A 23,190-nucleotide genomic window follows, 5' to 3' on the forward strand; every position below is an offset into this window, starting at 1 on the left:
GATAATTTTTCTATAAATACAGAGATAATCTGCTGAATTAAAATTTAATGAAAATAATCATTTATATAGTATTTTTTTTCATTAGAAAGGTATATTGTAAAGAAGTGAACATTAAGTATTTTTTTTAAATTTTTTAACCGTCGTTGAACAGCCGACCCCATTTTAGGGGTTTACGACAACTAAAGTTCAACTCCATAGCCTTGCAATTTTGAACCCAATCCAGATAACACGGGAACTCCTGGATCGAGTATTGGGGGAAATTTGCCTTCGGGGAGGACTTTTTGATGGAGCTAACCGGCATTTGCGTTACATGGAGAAGAAGACCACGAGAACCTCTCACGGTTAACCTGACGGCAAGGGGACTCTAACCCATGATCCGTCCACCACTGAGGATATTTCTCGTCAGCACTGTGGTCGGTGCAAGTCGGATGCGGTGAACATAAGTATTAATTATTTTCAAAATAATCTCTAATTAACATTATTATTCCTGTCTCATAAGCACCCAAGGCTAACTACACTTTCAAAATAAAGCGGAAGCAACTTTCAAAAATAAGAAGGTATACTGTTGCAATAGATCAAGAAACTCTCTATGTTATCGCTGGACACGCTATAACGTTTAATAAACAGGCATTTAACTAAATTGAAATGCGTTTTAAACATATATGTTATGACTATGTAAAGATTTGTTTAGTAATCGTGTTTTTCAGGCGATCAAAATTTGAACTATTTTTAATGCAAGTTTTTCCCCATTAACCATATATTGGTTATATTATAACTATCCTACAATTACTCTATCCTATATAACTCTATTGGTTAGACTTTAAAAAATAAAATGAGAACCTTTAAACATTTGCATCGATTTTTAAAAAACATGCATTGTTTTGAGATTTTACCCAAAAATGAAATTAAAATGATAGGTTACCTGACAAGTTAGGTAGACTTCCCGATGATTCCGGTTGCAAATCCATTGAAAAGTCTCTTTCTGTGTCGATGTAAAATGTTTCACATTTCTTCAGTTCATTTTTTAGCTGAGAAAAACTGCGAACCTGAAAAACCAATAAATAATTCGTATATTGTATTTTCATAATAAACTTTGCTTACATATGAGGAATTACTTTTTATGCTATATATTGGGAATTAGTTCGGTCCGTTTTCTTGTGGTCAAAAATGCATTTATTTCAGAACAAAATGAATGAATAGATTAATCAAAGTATTGTCCAACGCTGTATACTACTTTTTCCCACCTCTCAGGCAGATTTCGAATTCCATCTCGAAAAAATGTCTCGTCTTTTGAGGCGATCCAAGTTAGGAGCCAATTTTCTGCGAAAGAAGTGAACCGGTGACCTGCCAAATCGTGCTGCATCCGTCGGAACAACTAGTGATCAGAAGGAGCAATGTTCGGGAAATACGGCGGATGTGGTAAAATATCCCACTTGAGCGTTTCCAAATAATTTTTGATAGCTTTTGTGACATGAAGCTGACCGTTATCATGCAGAAAAATAACTTTATCATGTCTTTGCTCGTTTCCGGACGTTTTTCTCGTAATGCACGGCTCAAACGAATCAATTGTAGCCTATACCGATCGCCCGTAATGTAATCGCCAGGTTGTAGCAGCTCATAGTATGCAGCACCATTCTTCATTCACCATTAACCATTCTTGAAATGTCGAAACCATTCCCTACATAATTTATCAGTTGGAGCATTGTCACCCTAAACTTCGACAAGTATTCGATGCGCTTCAGCTGCACTTTTCTTCCAATTAAAGCAGAAACATAATACCTCCCGCAAATGCTGCTTAGTTACCACAAAATTTGACGTATTCAACAAAGTAAAAAACAGGGTCTTTGTATGAAACTCAAAGTCATATAACCTGAATATCATTGACAGCCTCTCTGAAACCACCGAAACCAGCTGTCACTATGAAACATTTTTAACAGCCATCTTTTGAAAACGGACAGAACCAATTTGTACTCTCTAGTATTAAAATAGATATAAAATGTTATTTAAAAATGATTGAAAATAAATAACTAAAGTGTAGTAGACAAGGAACTCAGGAAAACAGTTTTTATATAAAGTTTCATTTTTTCATTGATTTTGCATTATTTTTTCCTTAATAGTTGAAACTTTTGCATATTTAAAGGTATGTTTAGTTTTATAACTTTTTTTGTGTTGAAAAATAGATTTTTGTTTTTTCAAATTTAGTAAAAAAGTATTAGTCTTTTATACTGAACTTCCTGCTGTTGTTGCACTACTGCAGGCATATATGACACAATTTTTCTACATCAATACGCAATTCTTATTAATACTCTCCATAGCATAAAATACAATTATGAGCATTTAAAAAGCCAGTAGTGCATGTAAACATCCTTCTGAGACCCAGGCTTTAAGTAATGGCAGAAAACGCCTACCAAGAAATATGTTGCTTAGAAATATGTTTCTGCAAAGAAATGTGTGCCAAATACTAGAATGGATTGTGAAACCATTCGGAATTAATGTGGCAAACATTACTCCTTTGCTTTTAAAATTACAAGAAGAACTTGACGAGAGAGTTATCAAATGGGTAAAAATTTGATTTCTGAAATTGCTCCAAACTTTTAACTCTTTCTAAGACATATTTGGTTGAGATGATATTTTCTTTAATTGCCATAGTATTAATTAAATCGAAAGAATATTGAAGGGGTCGACTACTATACCAATATTTGATAATAAAATAAACATTACGCTGTTCTCAGAAGTAACCTTCCAAATAGCTATACTTAATTGACAGAACGTTTCAATTAACTCAACAAATTGATTTTATTACTGTTTTATATTTTAAAGTTTGTAAGTTACTTTCCCTAATTCATACTTAAAATGAAGTTAAGGACATAAAGCTGCAATGATATATTACAGCACGTGATTTGCTCAATGCCTACAAGTTTCGCAAACAACAAAAAAGAAACCCTGATTCAGCATATAATGCACGATAAGTAAAATTTTTATTACATGCTAGATAACATTTCAACAATTTTCTCTGAAATATTATTCCCCGATCCCTATTGTTTTCTCAGTTCAAACTAAAGAATCTTGAATTGGTTACAGTTAAAATTCACTTTCAATAGCAATAAAAACTCGTCAATTGGAATTTAAATTTTTATAAATTGACATATTAGCCATCGTGAATGACGGAAACAAATAGATACTCCTTTATTAATGTATCACAATAATAGTTTTAAAATATCATCAATAAAATATTTTTTTCATCGCATATTGGACTTACACATTTAATTTTGCGAATCTGACTTAATATTCATAATTAGTCCAAATCTTTACATAATATACAATTACCTTAAGTACACTTCAGTCTCCTTTCATTCATTTTCAATTTGAATATTTGTAATTTTAAACATACGTATGTTATTTAAAATTTTCTATCACAAAAAATTTTAAATTTAAACGCATTTTGGGTAAAAATTAAAAGAGTAAATTTAACTTTTACACTTTTTCAATTTAAATTTCCATTTTGGCTTCGAAACTTTTATTTTCTTATTCTGAATTTATGTAGTTTTTAATATTATTCCGTTCAGTTGCATGAAATGATTTAAACTTAACTAATGCTAAGGAAAATTGAAAGAATAAATAGATTAAAAAGAAAACTGAATTATGCCTTTTTATGCAAATTTCAATTTTCGGTTTTTAAATATCTGTAAGAAATTATTTTATTTTTAATATTTTCACATTTGCTTGCAAGACACGATTTCTTCGACTAGCAAGTACCAAATTGCTACTTGCTAGTCGACAAAACGTCGTCGACTGGCAATTTGTTACTAGCTAATAACAAATCGCTAGTCGACGACGACGTTTTTGATTTTTGTTCTTTTCAGAAATCAATTTTTTCCTTTTGAATTTTGCCCCTTTTTCCACATCGCTCTTTAAATTCTTATATTTTTAATTTTATCACTTCTTGACGTTCTTGATTAACGTTAACTCGATAAATCCTCTTCGTTTCTCGCCAGTTATTTATTGTTTTCTGCTTTAATGACATTCGAATTCTGAACTTGAATGATCCCTTTAGACATTCCCACAATCTGCAGTTACTTTTCGTCTTTACGATACTTTTAATATGGTTTTTTGCCTAACAATATTTTTAATACCTTATTGGATACATAAATTTCATACCTGAATAATCACTTTTTGAAGTGCTTAGTTTGCTATTATGCCCTCTTAAATCATTTTTCCAACTTCTTCGGAAGTTATTACAATTAGTTACCCTTTTTATCAGTCATTTCCTCCATTCATTAAATTCTTGATATTTATTGCTACTACCGGTAAATTTAGAATAAGTTAAGTAATTCATTTTTGATTCGCGTATCGTAATACAGTTTTGGTTCTGAAAAATTACCGCTCTTATGACCATTTCATTTAAATTGACTCCAGTATTTAGATCCCCTTTTCAGCAATCATTACTATTGTAATGGTTATAAAATCTGAATTGTTTTAATACAATATTATTACAACAAGCAAAATTCTCAAAACACCATTATTTCGCATATTTTGAAGCCGATTCATAGAATGCGTGAATTCATCACAATAATTACTTTTTATTAAAAAATTATAGTACACTTAAATTAGGAAAAATAATGGAGGAAATTTAAAAAGTTTTGAAAATTGGGAAAATATTCGTATGGGGAATAGCAACGGATAACAGAATATTTTGCATTATCTGAGTGGGAGTTTTCCCTTAGTCACCCCTCTAAAACTATAACAATTTAGATTCTTCTTTAAAACTTTTAAGCAATTGAATTTTAGAATATCACTTACATGGATCCTAGCAATGAAAAGAAAAGTAGCTCATATTTTTCGAGAAAGAAGTTACCTTCTCCCTATCCTCAAATCATAAGTTTTAGGAACTTTTTAAAAATACTATGCAAATTTTTTTAGTTTAATTTTACATAATTTAACTTAAATGAGTGCTAGTGAAACATATAAATTAATATAATGAAAAATAGACATTTTGAAGCCTTAAAAAATATAAAACAGTGTTCTTTGAATTTTCATATGGGTATGAATATTTAATATTAACCATTTGGTAATAGCTTCATTTGCAATATGTCGCACGGTAATGGTTACATTCCATTTGTTTTGCATCACTAAATACTACCCCGCTTTAAAAAAATGCTTATGTGAGCCCTGCTTTTACTAATAGCTAGTGATTTTTCTTAAAAAAAGAAATCATGTCCTGTTTGTATACTATTTTAATTCCAGGACAGATGAGTGTTCGAAGCAATTTGAAAGAAATTACGCAGAAAGAAATTGGACTAAACGAATACGATACTTGGATTCACGCATAGCTGGCTGTACCATAAAGCTGTTAACACAAAAAAGTCATGTATTTCCCATATCTTACGATAGGTGAAACAATCAGTTAAGCTGAAACCATATTCCACCGTTCTTTTGATAAAACACAACTCAACCACAACCTAACTCCAATGACCATTTTCTAATGAAAAGCTAAGCTCCAATGTCCAGCTAAATTTCTTTCTTGCGGTTTCTAAACCATATTATTTGAAAATGGTTTAAAAACCGAATAGTTTTGAACTCCAATTTTTATGTATTAGAAACCCTAAGAATTTTTAATTCATTGCTCAACGTAATGTATATTTACCGCAAACATATTTCTTGTAATTATTATTTCTATAATTGCTATAATTATTCTTATAATTATAAGAATATATAAGAATCATGATTCTTATAATTATTCTCATAATTAATATTATTCCTTCTAAGAACTTGTGCTGTCTCGATTGTTTCGAAATTTTTCTGGGTAAAAACTAAAAATTAGTTAGAATTGAAGTAAAGCTATCAAAATAAAATATAATCTACTTACCAAAGCATTCTGTTTTTGTAACTTTTTTTTACACAAAAATGCTAATCTAAAATTTTCGGTACTTTTTTGAAATTTAAATTCACAGTTATTCTAACTGAACTAACTACGTAGAAGTCTTTGCAGAAATGCGCAACTAATCGAATGCAATAAGTTGAACACGCACTGCATCGTAATTTCTGATCCGATAACCTTATAAAGCAATAAATTGTTCTCCAGGTCAAATGACCAGTTGTGGCAAAAATGGGCTTACGACAAGTATTATTCGAAACATATTACATATTATTGTTAGAAAAAAGCATGATGTGGGAAAACGATAAGAGCATGCTAAACGGTCATTTGACCGGTTATGGTATGTTTATATTATTATAGTTTCTTACAGGACTGAATGATTTATATGTTTCGCAAAATGATAACCTCATTTCATTTTTATATTAATTATGTAAATGGAAAGAAAACAGACTATTATTCAAAGATGAAAGTGGTATGCATTAAAAATTGACTTATAAAGTCAAAAATAACTAGAATGTGCTAAAAATGGTTCAGGCGTTAGCTACCAAGTTAGTCTCACGGGTATCTTTTCCTTTTTTAAAAATAAATTCTACGAAACTGTTACATGTAGTCACGATTACATGTGATTATGACTACCTATAATAATATTATTTTCATCGGAAGTGATTGATTATTTGGAATTGGTTACATTTTTGGCCAACTCTGATACATGCATGCGCATTAGTGTTTTATGTAACAGGTAATTCAATAATTATTTAAGAATCATGAAGTGTGCAGTAGGAATAATAATTTTGAATTAAACAAAACATAAATTTCAACTTTCAAGTATTACTCAACGCTTAGTTTTTCAAATTGCATGGAATTTCTTGATTTGATGATTCTAAATCCCTTGTGACTTATACAACAAATAATCCCTTGAAAGCTTTACAAAGTCTCCTGAGCTCTAATTAAATTAGGTGGAAAAAAGTGTTTATTTCACTGTATCTGCGAAGTTGAAAACATAACCTGGAAAATGCCAAAAAATATTTGATCACTGAATTAATGCAATAGTTTTATTTTGATGCAATTAAAAGAGGATTGACGCAATTAATATTTGACGCAATTATATTTTTCTGGTGTAATTGAGCTTTGATTGCTCAAAATATAAATGCTTTCTTATTCTTTCGAATGTTTTATTTTTGTTGAAAACTTATAAATATGCGTAATAATAGATGGATGAAGAAATCAAATTTATCATCGGCTCAATAACATAATCCTTGATCGTCATCTCGGGAGATTCTTTTTCGATTTTTTAATCCCTTGTTTTAATTCTTAAAACATAGCCTGAAGTGCGAGTTTCTTTATTAAACGCAGAATTTTGCAATTTCTGAAAATTTATAACTTTTTAGATTTAATTAAGTATTTTAGTTTATCTAGTATTCAGTTAGTTTTTTTTTTAAATGTTGCTTTTAAAGTTCACTCCTTTTAAGAAGCTAAACATAATTGAAATCAAGAATATTTTTCATTGTATTTTTAATAACACATAATTATAGTTTTCAGAGGTATATATCATTAATATCAGAGGTATCATCATCGTCAGAGGAATATATCAGAATAAATTTCATTCAATTTGGTATACAATATTTGTTTTTTAACTAGAAAATTTTGTTTTTTTTTCTTAATTTTTTTTTCATTTTATTTGCGATGAAGACATTTTTATACATTTCAATTTGTAAAATTTGTATGAAACAATATAGTAATACAATAATTTGCTAAGTTTTTTCTTACTTTATGCGAGAAAAATTGTCAAAACGAGTTTGCTCTTTACGACAAAAAGTAAGAACGAAAATTTGATGCTTGATAAAGTTTTAAGAAGAATGAAAATTTGTTCGCCAAATTTTCCATTTAAAAAAAAACTAAATTTGAAAGAAATATAATTATTCGCACTTTCCATTTATAATCAACGAAGAAATCTAAAATAAGCGAAATCTAAAATGGCATAATCATGAATATATCTTGAATTACTAAAATATTTAGTAACAGAGATTTTTTAGAAAGCGATTTTTTTCGAAATAGAAATTATTTTATTTTTACTTAAAACTTAAAAAATTTGGGCAGAGAGCAAATTTAAGTCAATATTTCAAATATTGTAATGTTTACTCTAACATTTTGTTTAATACCAAAGAACACATGCACTGCAAAAAATTTCCGGATCAAATTACTGTTTGCACTTTGGGTGCATCATCCGTAAAATTCATTTTTAGTGCAAAATTTTATACTGTAGTTTTTCAGAATTAGTTATTTATACAATTAGAGTGATTCAGTGATTTTATGGTAATACTTATTGTAAAAATTGCGGTGAATCAAATTTTTATTTCATAACATGTTCTGGTCAAATTGATTTTACGGTAAAAAGTTTTGGCACAATGAGTGTCAGTACTTTTTACCGTATTTTTTAACACGATCCGAAATATTTAACAAAGTAGTTTTTTATTCTAAGAATCAAATTCTAAGTGTAATAAAGTTATAATTACTTCTCAGAATAATATGGCTCCTTATTAATGTTGCTGAAACTGTCGTAAATGCTCCAAAATTTTTAACAGTGTAGAATTGTAAATTACCACAATTCCTCGCTTTCAACGTGAGAAAAACTAATTACCGAGGTGGTAAAATTAAGAACCCATGTTATTAAAACATATTTATAGAGTTTTTCAGTATTTGAAGCTATTTTAATAAATCAATATTCAACGAAAGTCTCTGCATTTATCAAAGTCCCCCCCTTCAATATCTTTTAAAAATAAACTAATATATCAATGCCAGAACTAGAATTAATCATTGTCACGATAAGAAAAGGGCGACATTTCTTTTCAAAACTAATTTTAAAAGTACAATGAATTTTGAAACATTTTATTTATTACGTCATTTGGTGGTAAATACAGGATGTTCTTTGTTTTATTACCAATTTTTAGAATCCTTTTTAAGAATGAAGACAATTTACATTAAGGGTCAGAGAAACAAAAATGTTTTGAAAAGACGGGATAAGAAGAAAAACCTGCTTGATGAAATTCGGAGGCTTTTCCAATAATATTTTCCACACTCTTTCTATGTTTCTTTCTGCAATCAAATAATTTAGGTTCTGTACACAATGCTGTTCTTCACAGAAATTTAGATAATAGGAATAGATTTCGATTACGTTTTTTCTTCGCTTAAATATTAGTTTGCAAATAGAGATCTAGATTAGCATTCAAAATAGCTACCAAAACATCAAATCCCCAAAAGTGGCCAACTATATTACAGGTTAATGCACAACAATAATTATAATTATAAAATAAACTATTTCTTCTGTCACTTTATTAATTACTTTTCTTTAAATAATGTGTTATTAAAAAAAATATTTATCCAGATCTATTCGTAGTATGCATTTAAAAGATATACCCCTGGATGAACCCTTTATTGCCCTTAAGTAACCCTTCTCTTTAGAGTAAAGATAAAATGAGTTAATCATGAAGCTGAAATGCTAAAAAAGTACATCATGAAGCTGAAATGCTGAAGAAGTAAATCTTGAAACTGAAATGCTAATTAAGTAAATTGAGAAAGCTGAAATGCTAAAAAAAGTAAATCAGGAAACTGAAATTTTTTTTTTATAAATTATTAAAATCCTGCAATACTTGATACTTGCATTTCGATACTTGAGTTTTTTTTCAGCATTTGAAGCTTAATGGTTTACTCTTGGTTTACCTGAACGAAATTTTTTCTACATTTTAAATTTTAGAGTTCTGATGAAAGTGGAATAGAAATTGCCATAAATGGATTTTTCTGCAATATAGCGCCCTTTTGAGTGGCTCTTTATTTTCAGTCTTGCAAAAAAGCTTCGCATTAATTCATAAATGCCTGTAAGTAAAATGATGCTTGAAACTGATACAATACTGAAGGTTCTTTATATGATGAAAGAATTTCGAACAATTACTCAAAATTGCAACTCTCTCATCTCTTTTCCCTATACAAAAATTCATTTTTCGCCTTTATTTTCTTTTCCCTAACACTTTTGCTTTGATTTTAGTTCGGCTATATTGCTGTACAATGCTTTAGATTTGAAGAAAAAAAATTTTTATTGCTAAACAATTTTTTACATTAAGTATAGTATTTTGGGAATGATTAAAATTGCACTTAGTTAATTAATATTGAGTTCTAAAATAAATTAGAAAACTTTTCTGAATTTAATACATAAGCAAAAGCAACACAGAATGCTTAGTACAAAATTCCGAAAAGCATACATAAAGCATACTTTTATTAGAATTTAAAACCTTTATAAGAATGGGAAAAATAATTAATTTCCCAAAACTGGTGACATTATATGGAATTATCAGGAAATATAAGCATTCAGTAACATAAATATCGAAATAAATAAGTGTATACATAAAATAAATTCAACGCCTACTTACAGACGTTTGAAGATACTTTAAACAATTATTAAGAAACTAAACATTGAGTGCATTTTTTTGCCTGATTGGATCTGTGTTCAGATGTGCTGAGCTTGGCAATATATTTCTTTTACATTATTCATTCTGAATAATTTCCCTAGATATTATTCTGCGTTTAATTTAAGTGCACCATTAGCCTAGATTAGGTTCTAAGTTTAATTAAAAAATGCCTTTTATATATAATGTATCCCTTTTTTCTTATTTGTTATTCAACCATTACTGAGCAAGATTATAGTTCTGAAGGAAAAAATTTTTTTCCTTTTATATTACTTAGTTTTATGACATTTTAAATTTTTAAAAAAAAGCATTTTAGTAGTTCCCCTTGAAATTTATTATTCCCATTCTGTTTTATCCTTATGTGTGAATATTTGTTTTTAATCCCTTGTTACATAAACAAAAAATAAATTCATTACATAATTTTTGCTAATTCAGGTGTATTTTTTACATTGTAAAATGATTAATTTCTTGTATTATCCTAATTTTCAATGCTATATCTACATATTTTTAATAAAAGCTATTATTTTGCATAATCAATAGTGACTCTTTTCTTACAGAATATATTATGCAAAATTTATAATAAGGAAAAAATAATAATAGTAGAAAAATAACAATAGTTCTATTATTAACATTTTATAATAAAATGTAATCTCTAGAATATATTACTCTCCATAGAAAATATATTCTATTAATTTGTTGGAGTTGAAAAGAGAAATTTTAATGGATATTTTCAATACAGGTAAATGTTAATTGAAGAAAATTTTAAATAATTTGCTTTCCTAACTATTTTACTACAAGAATCTGAAGTTTTATCTTTTCAAATGAACTAGTATTTATTTAAAAACATTGTAAAAAAAACAAAAACATTTTTTCTTCAATTTTTATTACTTTAAGGTGATAAAAAATTATTTAAAAAATATATTAGTTAGTTTTTACTAATAATTTTAGTTAGTTTACACTAAATAGTTTTTACTTAATAACTTTATTATGTTTTCACTTTCAAAACATAATCAAATTTCCGGAATAATAGTGAATTTCGCATGGTGAATTTTTTTACCACAAATTGATTTCGCTAGCACAATAAATACAAATTTTTTTAAGGCTTAAAATATGCTTTTTTATATATAGTATCAAAAACGGTCCATAGATATTTATTTTGGCACATTATTCATTGATTTCCTAATATTTTAACACCGAAATTCAAAAGAAATCAAAATATTTTAGAAGGAAAGACACTTTTATCTGGAAAACATATTAGCTTGCTGGGTGTCCCATTTATCACTGGTTAGCTTTGTATAAAAGCGATGTACATAGAGCAGAAAAATAAAACAAAGAAAACTGAAAAAAAAACGAACTACCCTGATTAACTTTTTATCTAATGATCAGATGTTCACGTTCTAGAATTCAGTGGTTCGTGAGGGTGACCTCAAACATGCTAACAATTAATTAGTAAGAGTATTTTAAGTGGTGAAATCAGACATAAAACGTAGATTCTCTGAATAATGAATAAACATACCTTTTTTTGACGGATTATGATATATAACGTCCAAAATATCATCTTATGCTCAATCTTATTAGTATATATATATATATATATATATATATATATATATATATATATTAATATATATATATATATATATATATATATATATATATATATATATATATATATATATATATATATATATATATATATATATATATATATATATATATATATATATATATATATATATATATATATATATATATATATATATATATATATATATATATATATATATATATATATATATATATATATATATATATATATATATATATATATATATATATATATATATATATATATATATATATATATATATATATATATATATATATATATATATATATATATATATATATATATATATATATATATATATATATATATATATATATATATATATATATATATATATATATATATATATATATATATATATATATATATATATATATATATATATATATATATATATATATATATATATATATATATATATATATATATATATATATATATATATATATATATATATATATATATATATATATATATATATATATATATATATATATATATATATATATATATATATATATATATATATATATATATATATATATATATATATATATATATATATATATATATATATATATATATATATATATATATATATATATATATATATATATATATATATATATATATATATATATATATATATATATATATATATATATATATATATATATATATATATATATATATATATATATATATATATATATATATATATATATATATATATATATATATATATATATATATATATATATATATATATATATATATATATATATATATATATATATATATATATATATATATATATATATATATATATATATATATATATATATATATATATATATATATATATATATATATATATATATATATATATATATATATATATATATATATATATATATATATATATATATATATATATATATATATATATATATATATATATATATATATATATATATATATATATATATATATATATATATATATATATATATATATATATATATATATATATATATATATATATATATATATATATATATATATATATATATATATATATATATATATATATATATATATATATATATATATATATATATATATATATATATATATATATATATATATATATATATATATATATATATATATATATATATATATATATATATATATATATATATATATATATATATATATATATATATATATATATATATATATATATATATATATATATATATATATATATATATATATATATATATATATATATATATATATATATATATATATATATATATATATATATATATATATATATATATATATATATATATATATATATATATATATATATATATATATATATATATATATATATATATATATATATATATATATATATATATATATATATATATATATATATATATATATATATATATATATATATATATATATATATATATATATATATATATATATATATATATATATATATATATATATATATATATATATATATATATATATATATATATATATATATATATATATATATATATATATATATATATATATATATATATATATATATATATATATATATATATATATATATATATATATATATATATATATATATATATATATATATATATATATATATATATATATATATATATATATATATATATATATATATATATATATATATATATATATATATATATATATATATATATATATATATATATATATATATATATATATATATATATATATATATATATATATATATATATATATATATATATATATATATATATATATATATATATATATATATATATATATATATATATATATATATATATATATATATATATATATATATATATATATATATATATATATATATATATATATATATATATATATATATATATANCTGCTGAATATATAGCCTTTTAACCTGTTTGATGCATGAAGTGGAAAACAGTAAGAGAGTGAAACGCAATTACATCTATACATCTGCAAGATTTGGGAGAGATTTGAGATATTTTGATAACGTGTTCATGTTTCTTTGCCCTGGTGTATATACTTTTTTTTTATTTTCTTTATCACAAGAATTCTAAAAACATGCATTAAAAGAGGTCATTGCGGATCTCACTGTGTATTTTTGGAGTACCAAAAATTTACATATTTCAATTGAATAATAATGAATTCTAAATGCGTATAAGACAATGGAGAAAAAACTGCTAATGTGCAGACCCAGCATGTTGGCAATATTAAAAAAACTGGTAAAATTACATTAAAACAAAAGCAAAATTCAAGGGAAGTTTTAATTCACATTAATTGGCAAACTGATTGATTGCAGGCGACTGAAAAACCTTAGATTTAAGACATAGCTCAAGGAGAGTGTTCATGAAAATAATTTGAAATGCGTATTTTATGAAGTGGATATAGCTCAAAATGCGCAATTAAGAAATTTAACATAGCTCGAATTGATAATTTAAAAAAATTGACATAGTTCAAATGCGTTTTAAGGGAAATGGGTGAAACGTTTGATTTGGCTCTTTAAAATACTTTTATGTGTACTGTATTTTTTTTTTTTTTTAAATAAGAAATAACTAATGAATTCAAAATGAATTCCTAAAATAGTGTTAACCGCAGCTCTTAAAAATTTATTATAGTTGTAAGTGTATGTTAATACTTAAAAGAATTTCCTTTTTTAAATACCACTTTTCGTTTTGAGATCTGAATACGAAGAGGAAAAATTACGTCTGTAAGAAACTTAGCCACCCCGATCCCGAATACGGTACTTTGCTCCGTAGCCGCAATCTGGGTTTGCTCAAGAGAGAAGTTTGTACGACTTTTGTTAATTTCACTTCTTATGGCCTTGTCTTCGGAATTAATGTACAAAAATGAAAAAATTTTTGCATACAATTATAAAGCTTGTTCTACCAATCATCCTTCTTTGTAAAAATTGTTTTTTTGTTAGAATTATTTATTGTTATTTAGATAGCTAATGGTCGAAAAAGTTTTAATTGCATTACAAATGTTTACACTGAATAAATCTATATTGCTTTAAATGACAAAATCCAAAATTAGTAGGGAATGACAATCGAATAAGTTCAAAAAACAAAACTAAATAAAAATTTGAGAAGGCGCAATTAATGAGATTAACTGTAAGAGTTCCTAACGTCGTAACTGCTTATACTATTGGAGTCACATTTTCAAGATTTCGCCGTACTCCCCCCCCCTTTCTTTTTTTCAGGGACCAGAATTCAAATCTGTCGAAAAAAAAGTATCTTCATTCAGAAAAAATAGTTTTGTTTTCTGATTTCGTAATTTAAGATATCATCAGCTCTAACTGATTAGCATATTTAAGGCTCCGTCCTCAAATAATTAAGTTTGAGTCCTAGTACATGATAATCCGATTACTAGATCAATAGTTAATAAGATGTTCACTCTTTTGTATTATTACGCATTGCATGACGGGCCCGTATATATGCTAGATAATATGCTTATAAAAAATAGTGTTTACCAGCGGTAGGCAACTGTAAGCTCAACTGACATTGTAAGCTGGTATTTAATTAAAATTTAATCCACACTTCAGAACTCTTTTAGGTAGTCAGCAGGCCTACATTATATGCGTTTAAATTAATTATATATAATGGTAGTCAAAATTATTTAGTTCACATTTATTCAAACAAGAATAAAATGTGTATATGTAAATTTTACAGCCGCATTAAAATCTAGAGAAGTTTACAGGTACGGGCCCATATGGTGATCAAAATCATTTCGACTACAATAGTAATATAAATAATATTTACTAACCATTTGTGAGCTTGAAAATGTTATGCGGGATGTTCCGTAGTTTCCGCCCTAAATATATACTTTATAGTTCTTTTCAAAGATGCATGCAATAAGTATACATATTGGGGATCTCATTTAGCATTTATGCAAGGAAAAAACAAAAACGATATAAAAATCTTGCATTTCACTATTCAGAAGGGCGGACAAAACCTGTTTGATTGCCAACTGAAGGCGTTTTAAAAAATCGTCTTTGAAATCATCTCTGTTTCCATCAAAAAATTTTAATGTCTATTAAAAATAAAATTTAAAATTTCGAATTCTGCTAATAAACTGTTTTAAAAAATATCTGTAAATACAAAATTTTTCTGGAGATTTATTATTCAAAACAATAGAATGTTTATTCTAATATTATAATTTGAATTTTCAAATTCAGCCTTTTTAAACCCAAATATTATAGCCTTCGATTAATGAGAAAAGACATATAACCTTTATAGCCAATAATACTCTTCGTCTGCTGAATGGTTTAAATTTGGCGACGTATTCAAGGAAAAAAATTTAGTTTTTGACAACTTTTGATTTAACAATTACTTTGCAACTGGCAGAATAACTTTTATATTTGGTTCATGATTTGGATCCTAAAAACGGCCTGTAAAAACAATTTCACACCGATTGGCGAGTGTCCGGGTACATTTTTTATAATTATGTAATCAATATATTAATTAACGAACTCATGTTTTTCTTAAATTAATATTCAGAGTGACCAACGCAATTCCCTTTAAATTTGAGGAATTTTTAAACTAGTTGTTGAAAGGAAATTCCTGTTTAGTACACAACTGACTTTTTTACTTCTTGTTACAAAAGTTTTAGTGCAGCTTGGTGGAAAATCTCATTCAAAAAATAAAAATTCATGCTTGAAAAAAATAAAAGAAATGCATTAAATATTACTAGTTTAATTTTTTATGCGATAAAAACTATTTACTTATGTATATATATTTTTTAAAATAGAATTGAAAAAGAAAACATTTACTAAAAAGGTGGATTTCTAACTTAATTAACGATGAGATATTTAAGGGCGGCATATTAAAAACCTGTTCTCTAGGAACTTTTGCCTCTTATTGAGTATGCAATATCCTGATATTATTTGTATCTTTTTATGTAGTAACAAATAAATATATTTTCTTCCCTTCATTTATTCAAAATAAATAAATAAATAAAAATAAAAAAATATTAAAATACATTAAAATAGTAACAAGGATTTCCCTATTAATTTTAGTTTAAAAGTAAAATTTTTTTTTAGATATTTTTGGCAATCATAAGAGAAATTTAATATGACAAAAAATATTCGGAGGAAAAATCAACTTTCAAATTTAAACACACTAACAACTGGGGGACATGAATAGTGCAATTCACTTAAGGATGATACATCTGAAAATTCTTATTTTCACAATTAATTACCAGTAGATAAGAAATGAACATTCGGTATATTGCAGTAAACAGCAAATAATTAAGAAAAGCTGGTTTAAATAATGCCGACCGGTTATATGTTCAGTTTTAAAAAAAAACGTACTGTCAAGCAATTCTGTGAAAAACGCTTTTGAAAATTTAAGCGCAATTTACAGTCCCTGAACAAATTATTAAACGCAACGTAAGATTCTATGTAAAATCTTAGTTATCAGGTGACAGCTTTATTGTTTTTACGCTGCTGAAACCAGTTTACACTTGTTGATGTTCGTGTATTAATTGGTTAACATTGTAATGCAATAGGTTAAAAATAAATACAAATAGGAAGTATATAAAACAAACTATAAAAACCCATTACATTTATGATTAACGATAAGAGTATAGCATATAAACTCGTACAAAACATGCAATTATTAAAACACTACAGTGCATCTAATATTTTTGGTCTAATTATTATAATATGCCAATATAATACCTGATATAATACATATTCTATATTTATATCGTCTAACTTATTCAATTGTCGAATTTGTATCGTCTAATTTTACCACTTTATACACGAAGGTAAACAAGTACAAACCGGTTTCAGTCGAGTAAAAACAATAAAGCTGTATGGTATCAAGTGATAATTAAGATTTAACATCTTATAGTGTGTCTAATAATTCAGCCAAGGACCGTCCTATACAAATAAATTTTTCCCATTTATGCACAGTCAAAGAAAATGTGCGACCCCAGATGCTCGAAGTTTGATCAACGCTATGTATTATTTTATTTCCATCATTTTTCAACCACTTCTTTATTCTTTTAAATAAAGTTTTCGTATTCTTCTTAGATATATTATTAGTTTAAATAAAAATAATTTATTTTATTTATTATCTTTCTATGTCTTACTTGGTATTTAAATTACAGTCACGTTTTTTTTTAATTTCACCAAGAATCAACTTTTAAATCTGGTTAAAAAGTTTAAAATACAGTTAATGAATACAATCAAGGCAATATATAAATAGTATTTTTCATAATTTTCCGGGCATTAACAGCGCTATTATGTATTTAATATATGTTTTTGATTGCAATCATCAACAGTATTTTGAACTTTTTCACCAGATTTAAAAATTGATTCTTAGCGGCATTAAAAAAGCGTGACTGTAATTTAAATATCAAGTCAAAATCTTTCAAAGTAATATAAAATCCTTCAAAATATTCGTAAAAAAATGGATAAAAATAATTTATTTTATTTACTATCTTTCTTTGTGTTAGATCTTACTTGATATTTAAATTACAGTCACGTTTTTTCTTATGTCACCAAGAATCAACCTTTAAATCTGGGGAAAAGTTCAAAATATAGTTAATGAATACAATCAAAAACATATATTAAACGTACAATAGCATTGCCAATGCCTGAAAAATTATAAAAAATACTACCCATGTACTGTCTTTCTACAAAACCATTTTAAGTCTTAGGAACATTTTCTTTCACTTTCTAACTTTTGGAATTATATGCAGATCCTAAAATGGGCGAAACCTTTTAGAAAATTACCTATTTCTAAAGTAAAAGCTATTCCTCCAAAATTTACTCTCCATATGCAATTTTGAGATGTTTATTTTTGTAGACAAATAAGAAATTTAATGAAAATTTAACAAAATGTTGCATATTTATGTGGAAAAAAAACAAGAAATATGTTCTCAAAAAGACTGTATTAAAATAAGAATCATTAGTCCAGCAACAAGTGTTATCGCGAATTAATTACATAAAATAAGCTTCTTAACTTTTATAAGACAAATCTTCCTGAATGTACATTGTAATGATTCGTGGTATTTTTTTTTTTTTAATTTTTTTTTTTTTTTTTTTTAGCATGTGGTGTGTTTTTCACGACATTAACTTAAAAACGTTGTTCATATAAACAATCATATTTTATTTGTTAGCAAGATAGTAAAAATATTTTTACTTTCAAAACTTTTATCATATATCACCATCAAAATTTTTTTGGTTTGAATTACAAAACATATTAATAGAATATATCTTTTTAAAAATCTAACCTTTTTTTTATTTAAAGCTCTTTTTCTACATATTATAATTTTAAACCACTATTAATCTTTTGAAAGATTAAATTATTGAAAATATATAATACTTAATAACTGAAGATACATTAATTTAAACATCAAGTAATATTTAATAAATAGAGAAATGCAAAAATTAAAGTTATTTTTTTCTAAATAAGAAATATTTGCAAGCAATTGATTTATTAAAGAAAATCTTTAATAAAAGAAATGGAAAAAATACTTGAAACTCCTTTTGTCTAAGCGTAAAACAAATGAGCAACCATTTGGGTTTTTGCATCAGTGAAAGAAAACCTTGACGAGTATATAAATTGTGCTTAAATGAGTGCAATTGGTTGGTTAATGAGCTTTATTACCTTAACGTCGTGAACATCTTTAAAGTATACCACTCATACACAAAGTTTCGTTGCAAAATAAATTTCTTAAGTTGTGACGTTACCTTATAAAAGAAAAAAGCTTTAAACACCTGATAAATTTTGATTGGTGAAACTACCACTAATACAAAACAGTTTCACGATTACTTTAAGGAGAGTACCATATACCAATAAGCTGATACACCAAGTTTCGTTGTAAAATGACTTTCTTTAGTTGTGACATTATCTTTTAAGGGAAGAAAACATTTAAACACCAGACAAATTTTGATTAATAAAACTAACACTCAGTTTCACTGTTATTTTAAGAAGAGTGTTGAATCCGATAATGTATATATGTTCTCCAAACTCTCAAGTCTCCAATCAAAATGGCAAGAGTTAGTTATTAAAAATAATATGAAGCATAAATTTCAAATAAAAAAACAAAGATTATTTGTTTCGTTTCATTATTTAATAACGCTTTAGCAAAAAATTACCTTTACAGCCACAAAAAAAGTTTTATTTCATAACTGGGACATTTTCAGAACAAAAATTATTATAGGTACGTACGCACTTGATGGGGAGTTAACACGTTATAAACAACACTTGTCAATGAAAAAACTTCAAAAATCATGATGGAAAAAAGCCGTAAAAGTGTTCACGAGTTGGTGGGTCTTGATGACTTGCGCCTACTTTGAGCGCTCGAAACATGTTGACTTTTTTTACCTTAATTTTTGAAGCTAATGAAGTTTTTCCATTGACAAACATATGTTTCCGCTTCAGTTTCTTTGGATAACTCATTACGTCCAAGCGATGTTTTATGTCTCTAGATGTTAAAAAATATTAATAAAAAGAATCTTACTTCATCACCCATTTGGTTGTAAATTTTTTTCGCCTGTGGAAGTTTAATAGCTTGGCCTAAATCTTCAACAATTTCTTCAAATGATTGAGTAGTTCGTAAATTAAGTAAAATTCTACTAAAAACTGTAGGATTTTGACTATTGACAATAGTAATCGTTTTCCCTTCATTTTGAATGGGAAGAGATCGACTTCGTAAGTTTTTGGGAGTTCTAACACGAAACACTTTGTTTGGCGAGATTGGTCTGTAGAGTTTAAGATCCTCCTTTCGAATTGGCAATGGTAAGTGAGCTCGAGAAACCATTGCTGCTCTCATTCTATTAGATTGCCCATAAGCAAGTTCTTGGAAGTTTTTTGTACCGGATACTACATAGGAATATCCATCTAATAAGTCATTTAAATCATTTACCCTTCTTCCAGTCAAAGAAAATATAAATCTCACTCCATGAGGAATATTCATTCGTTGCGTCAAATAATCGCACAAGCTATCTAAAGAAACGAAATCTTTACCAGGCATTATAGATACTTTAGTACCGCTGAAAAATGGATCCCCATTCTTATAAAATGTAACCATTCGAGCCTTTGGTGGTACGATTGGTTTCGGCATCATCATGGGGCGAGTTGTTTCCCACCTATGATGCACTCGACCCCCCACAGCAGCCATCTTTGGATTTAAACGTTTAGTTGGTTTTTGTCGGCAAACAACACTGATGGTGTTACCACTCTTGCTAACTCTCCAACGACAACGAAAGTTTCCCTCGATGGTGCCTAACTTGAGTTCTCGTGCCAACATGATCAGATGTAAACTGATCAGTTTGACACATGATTCGCAGCTGCTGTTTTGTTACTCACTGTTCAATACTAGTGACGAGTCGAAAGGGTCAATGATTCCTTAACCGGAAGATGAAGCAAAAATAGTACACGATCAAAGTGTTATCATTAATTTCCACTCAAGGGAGAAAGTGCTGCGCTACTACAGAAACTTCCTCACAGAAAGCGATCCTAGTTCGAACATGTGAGGCAATTTTATTGGTTGCAGTTAATATATTGTTCAAGAGTGTTGTTTGAAACGTTGACATGGAAACCATCAGAGCAATCGAATCGATTTTGATCATCAGGGAATATTTACGGATGCTATAGTGTGAATTTCGATTCGTTAGCGAGCGATCTGGCTGTTAGAATGAAAGATGAAATGAATCCCTATCTTACATTGAGGCCACATCCTCACTGGGCGTGGTTCGTTCGTTCATTTAGATCTCATTTTTCCCCTTTAAATTTTTATTTAAAACTTTTTCTACGTCTCATTTAGAAGTTCGTTAAATACCTTAGATTGGAATAGCTTAGAATAAAGAAAATGACTCGTGAAAAAGAATGTACGATGATTCGGAAATACATTAATACTTTTAAACCTACACTGGTTTAAAACAAGGAAAAACAATTAGTAAATAATATTCTGCAAAATAAATAACCTTAGATTGAAATAGCTTAGAATAAAGAAAATGACTCATAAAAAAGAATGTACAATGATTTGGAAATATACTAATACTTTTAAACCTACGTTGGTTTGAAACAAAGAAAAAACAATAATTAAATAATATTCTGCAAAATAAGTAACCTTAGAATGGAATAGCTTAGAATAAGGAAAATGACTTGTAAAAAAGAACGTACAATGGTTTGGAAATATACTAATACTTTTAAACCTACGCTGGATTAAAGCAAAAAGAAGCAATTATTAAATAATATTCTGTAAAATAAGTTTCTAAAAACTGTGGATAAAAATGTAAAAAGAAAAAACGAAAAAAAAGCAGAAGTACATTTTAAAATGGGGGAATGAACACGGGAACTTTAAAGAATGAACAAAGAATTTTGGGAATTTTTCAAGAATTTATTGAGAATTTGTTATGTAGATGATTGGAATGCTTGTCACATAAAATGCTTATAAACTATATCAAACATTTTCCTTAAAAAATACACTAGTCATTTCGAATTTTGAGTTTAATCATCATGTATGAATGGAGTCATTGCTTTGATTCCATCATTATAAATTTATCCCCATATTGATATGCAAGTAAGAGTTTGCTTTTATTTATCAAAATTATAGAAAGTTTTAAGAAAACATAAATGATAAAATGTTTAAATCAAATTACTTGTTTTAATGTAAAATAAGCATAAGTAATTAAGAGTTTTAAAAATGATTGTCAAAAGAATAATATTTTTAATAATTAAATTAGAAGCAAAATTTTTTTACAAATGAATATAATAAAACTGAGAAAGCAGACGGTCATTTTTACTTGAATAACATTTCTAACAATAAAATAATAACTTGTAAACTAAGTGATTCTCTAATTGAAAATACAGTGAATTCGCGATAACTCGAATCTGATAGGACTCACGAAAAACTTCGACCTATCGGAAGTTCGACTTAACGTTAGTTTCGGTTTTGGACTTTCAAAATATTGTCGGATTATTTAATTAATGCTTATTAATTACAAATCTTCTAAATGCTTACAATATTTAAGATCATTTTTCTGACAAGCCATTTACGATAAGACTGTTTGAAGCACTTTATGATACCCTGGTCCATCGGCTGCAACTTTGCTGTTGTGTTTGGCGGGAGAAACTGCAAGTTTACTGCTTTCAAATTAGGTAGATCAC

The 23,190-nt window shown here is 26.1% G+C and overlaps 1 protein-coding gene across 1 annotated transcript in view; it reads right to left on the bottom strand.

The window, feature by feature from the left end:
* The window catches only part of LOC107437024 (echinoderm microtubule-associated protein-like CG42247), a 78,753-nt gene extending 57,201 nt beyond the window's left edge, over window positions 1-21,552 (bottom strand). Inside the window, exons 1-2 of the mRNA XM_043051884.2 lie at window positions 20,540-21,552; window positions 923-1,046 (exon numbers count right to left, since the gene is read on the bottom strand). Coding sequence (XP_042907818.1) covers window positions 923-1,046; window positions 20,540-21,328 — 913 coding nt within the window. The 5' untranslated portion in view covers window positions 21,329-21,552. The remainder of the gene's footprint in view (window positions 1-922; window positions 1,047-20,539) is intronic.
* Window positions 21,553-23,190: the final 1,638 nt, after the last annotated feature.

Source organism: Parasteatoda tepidariorum, chromosome X1, assembly GCF_043381705.1.
Source record: "Parasteatoda tepidariorum isolate YZ-2023 chromosome X1, CAS_Ptep_4.0, whole genome shotgun sequence".
NCBI lineage: Eukaryota > Metazoa > Arthropoda > Arachnida > Araneae > Theridiidae > Parasteatoda > Parasteatoda tepidariorum.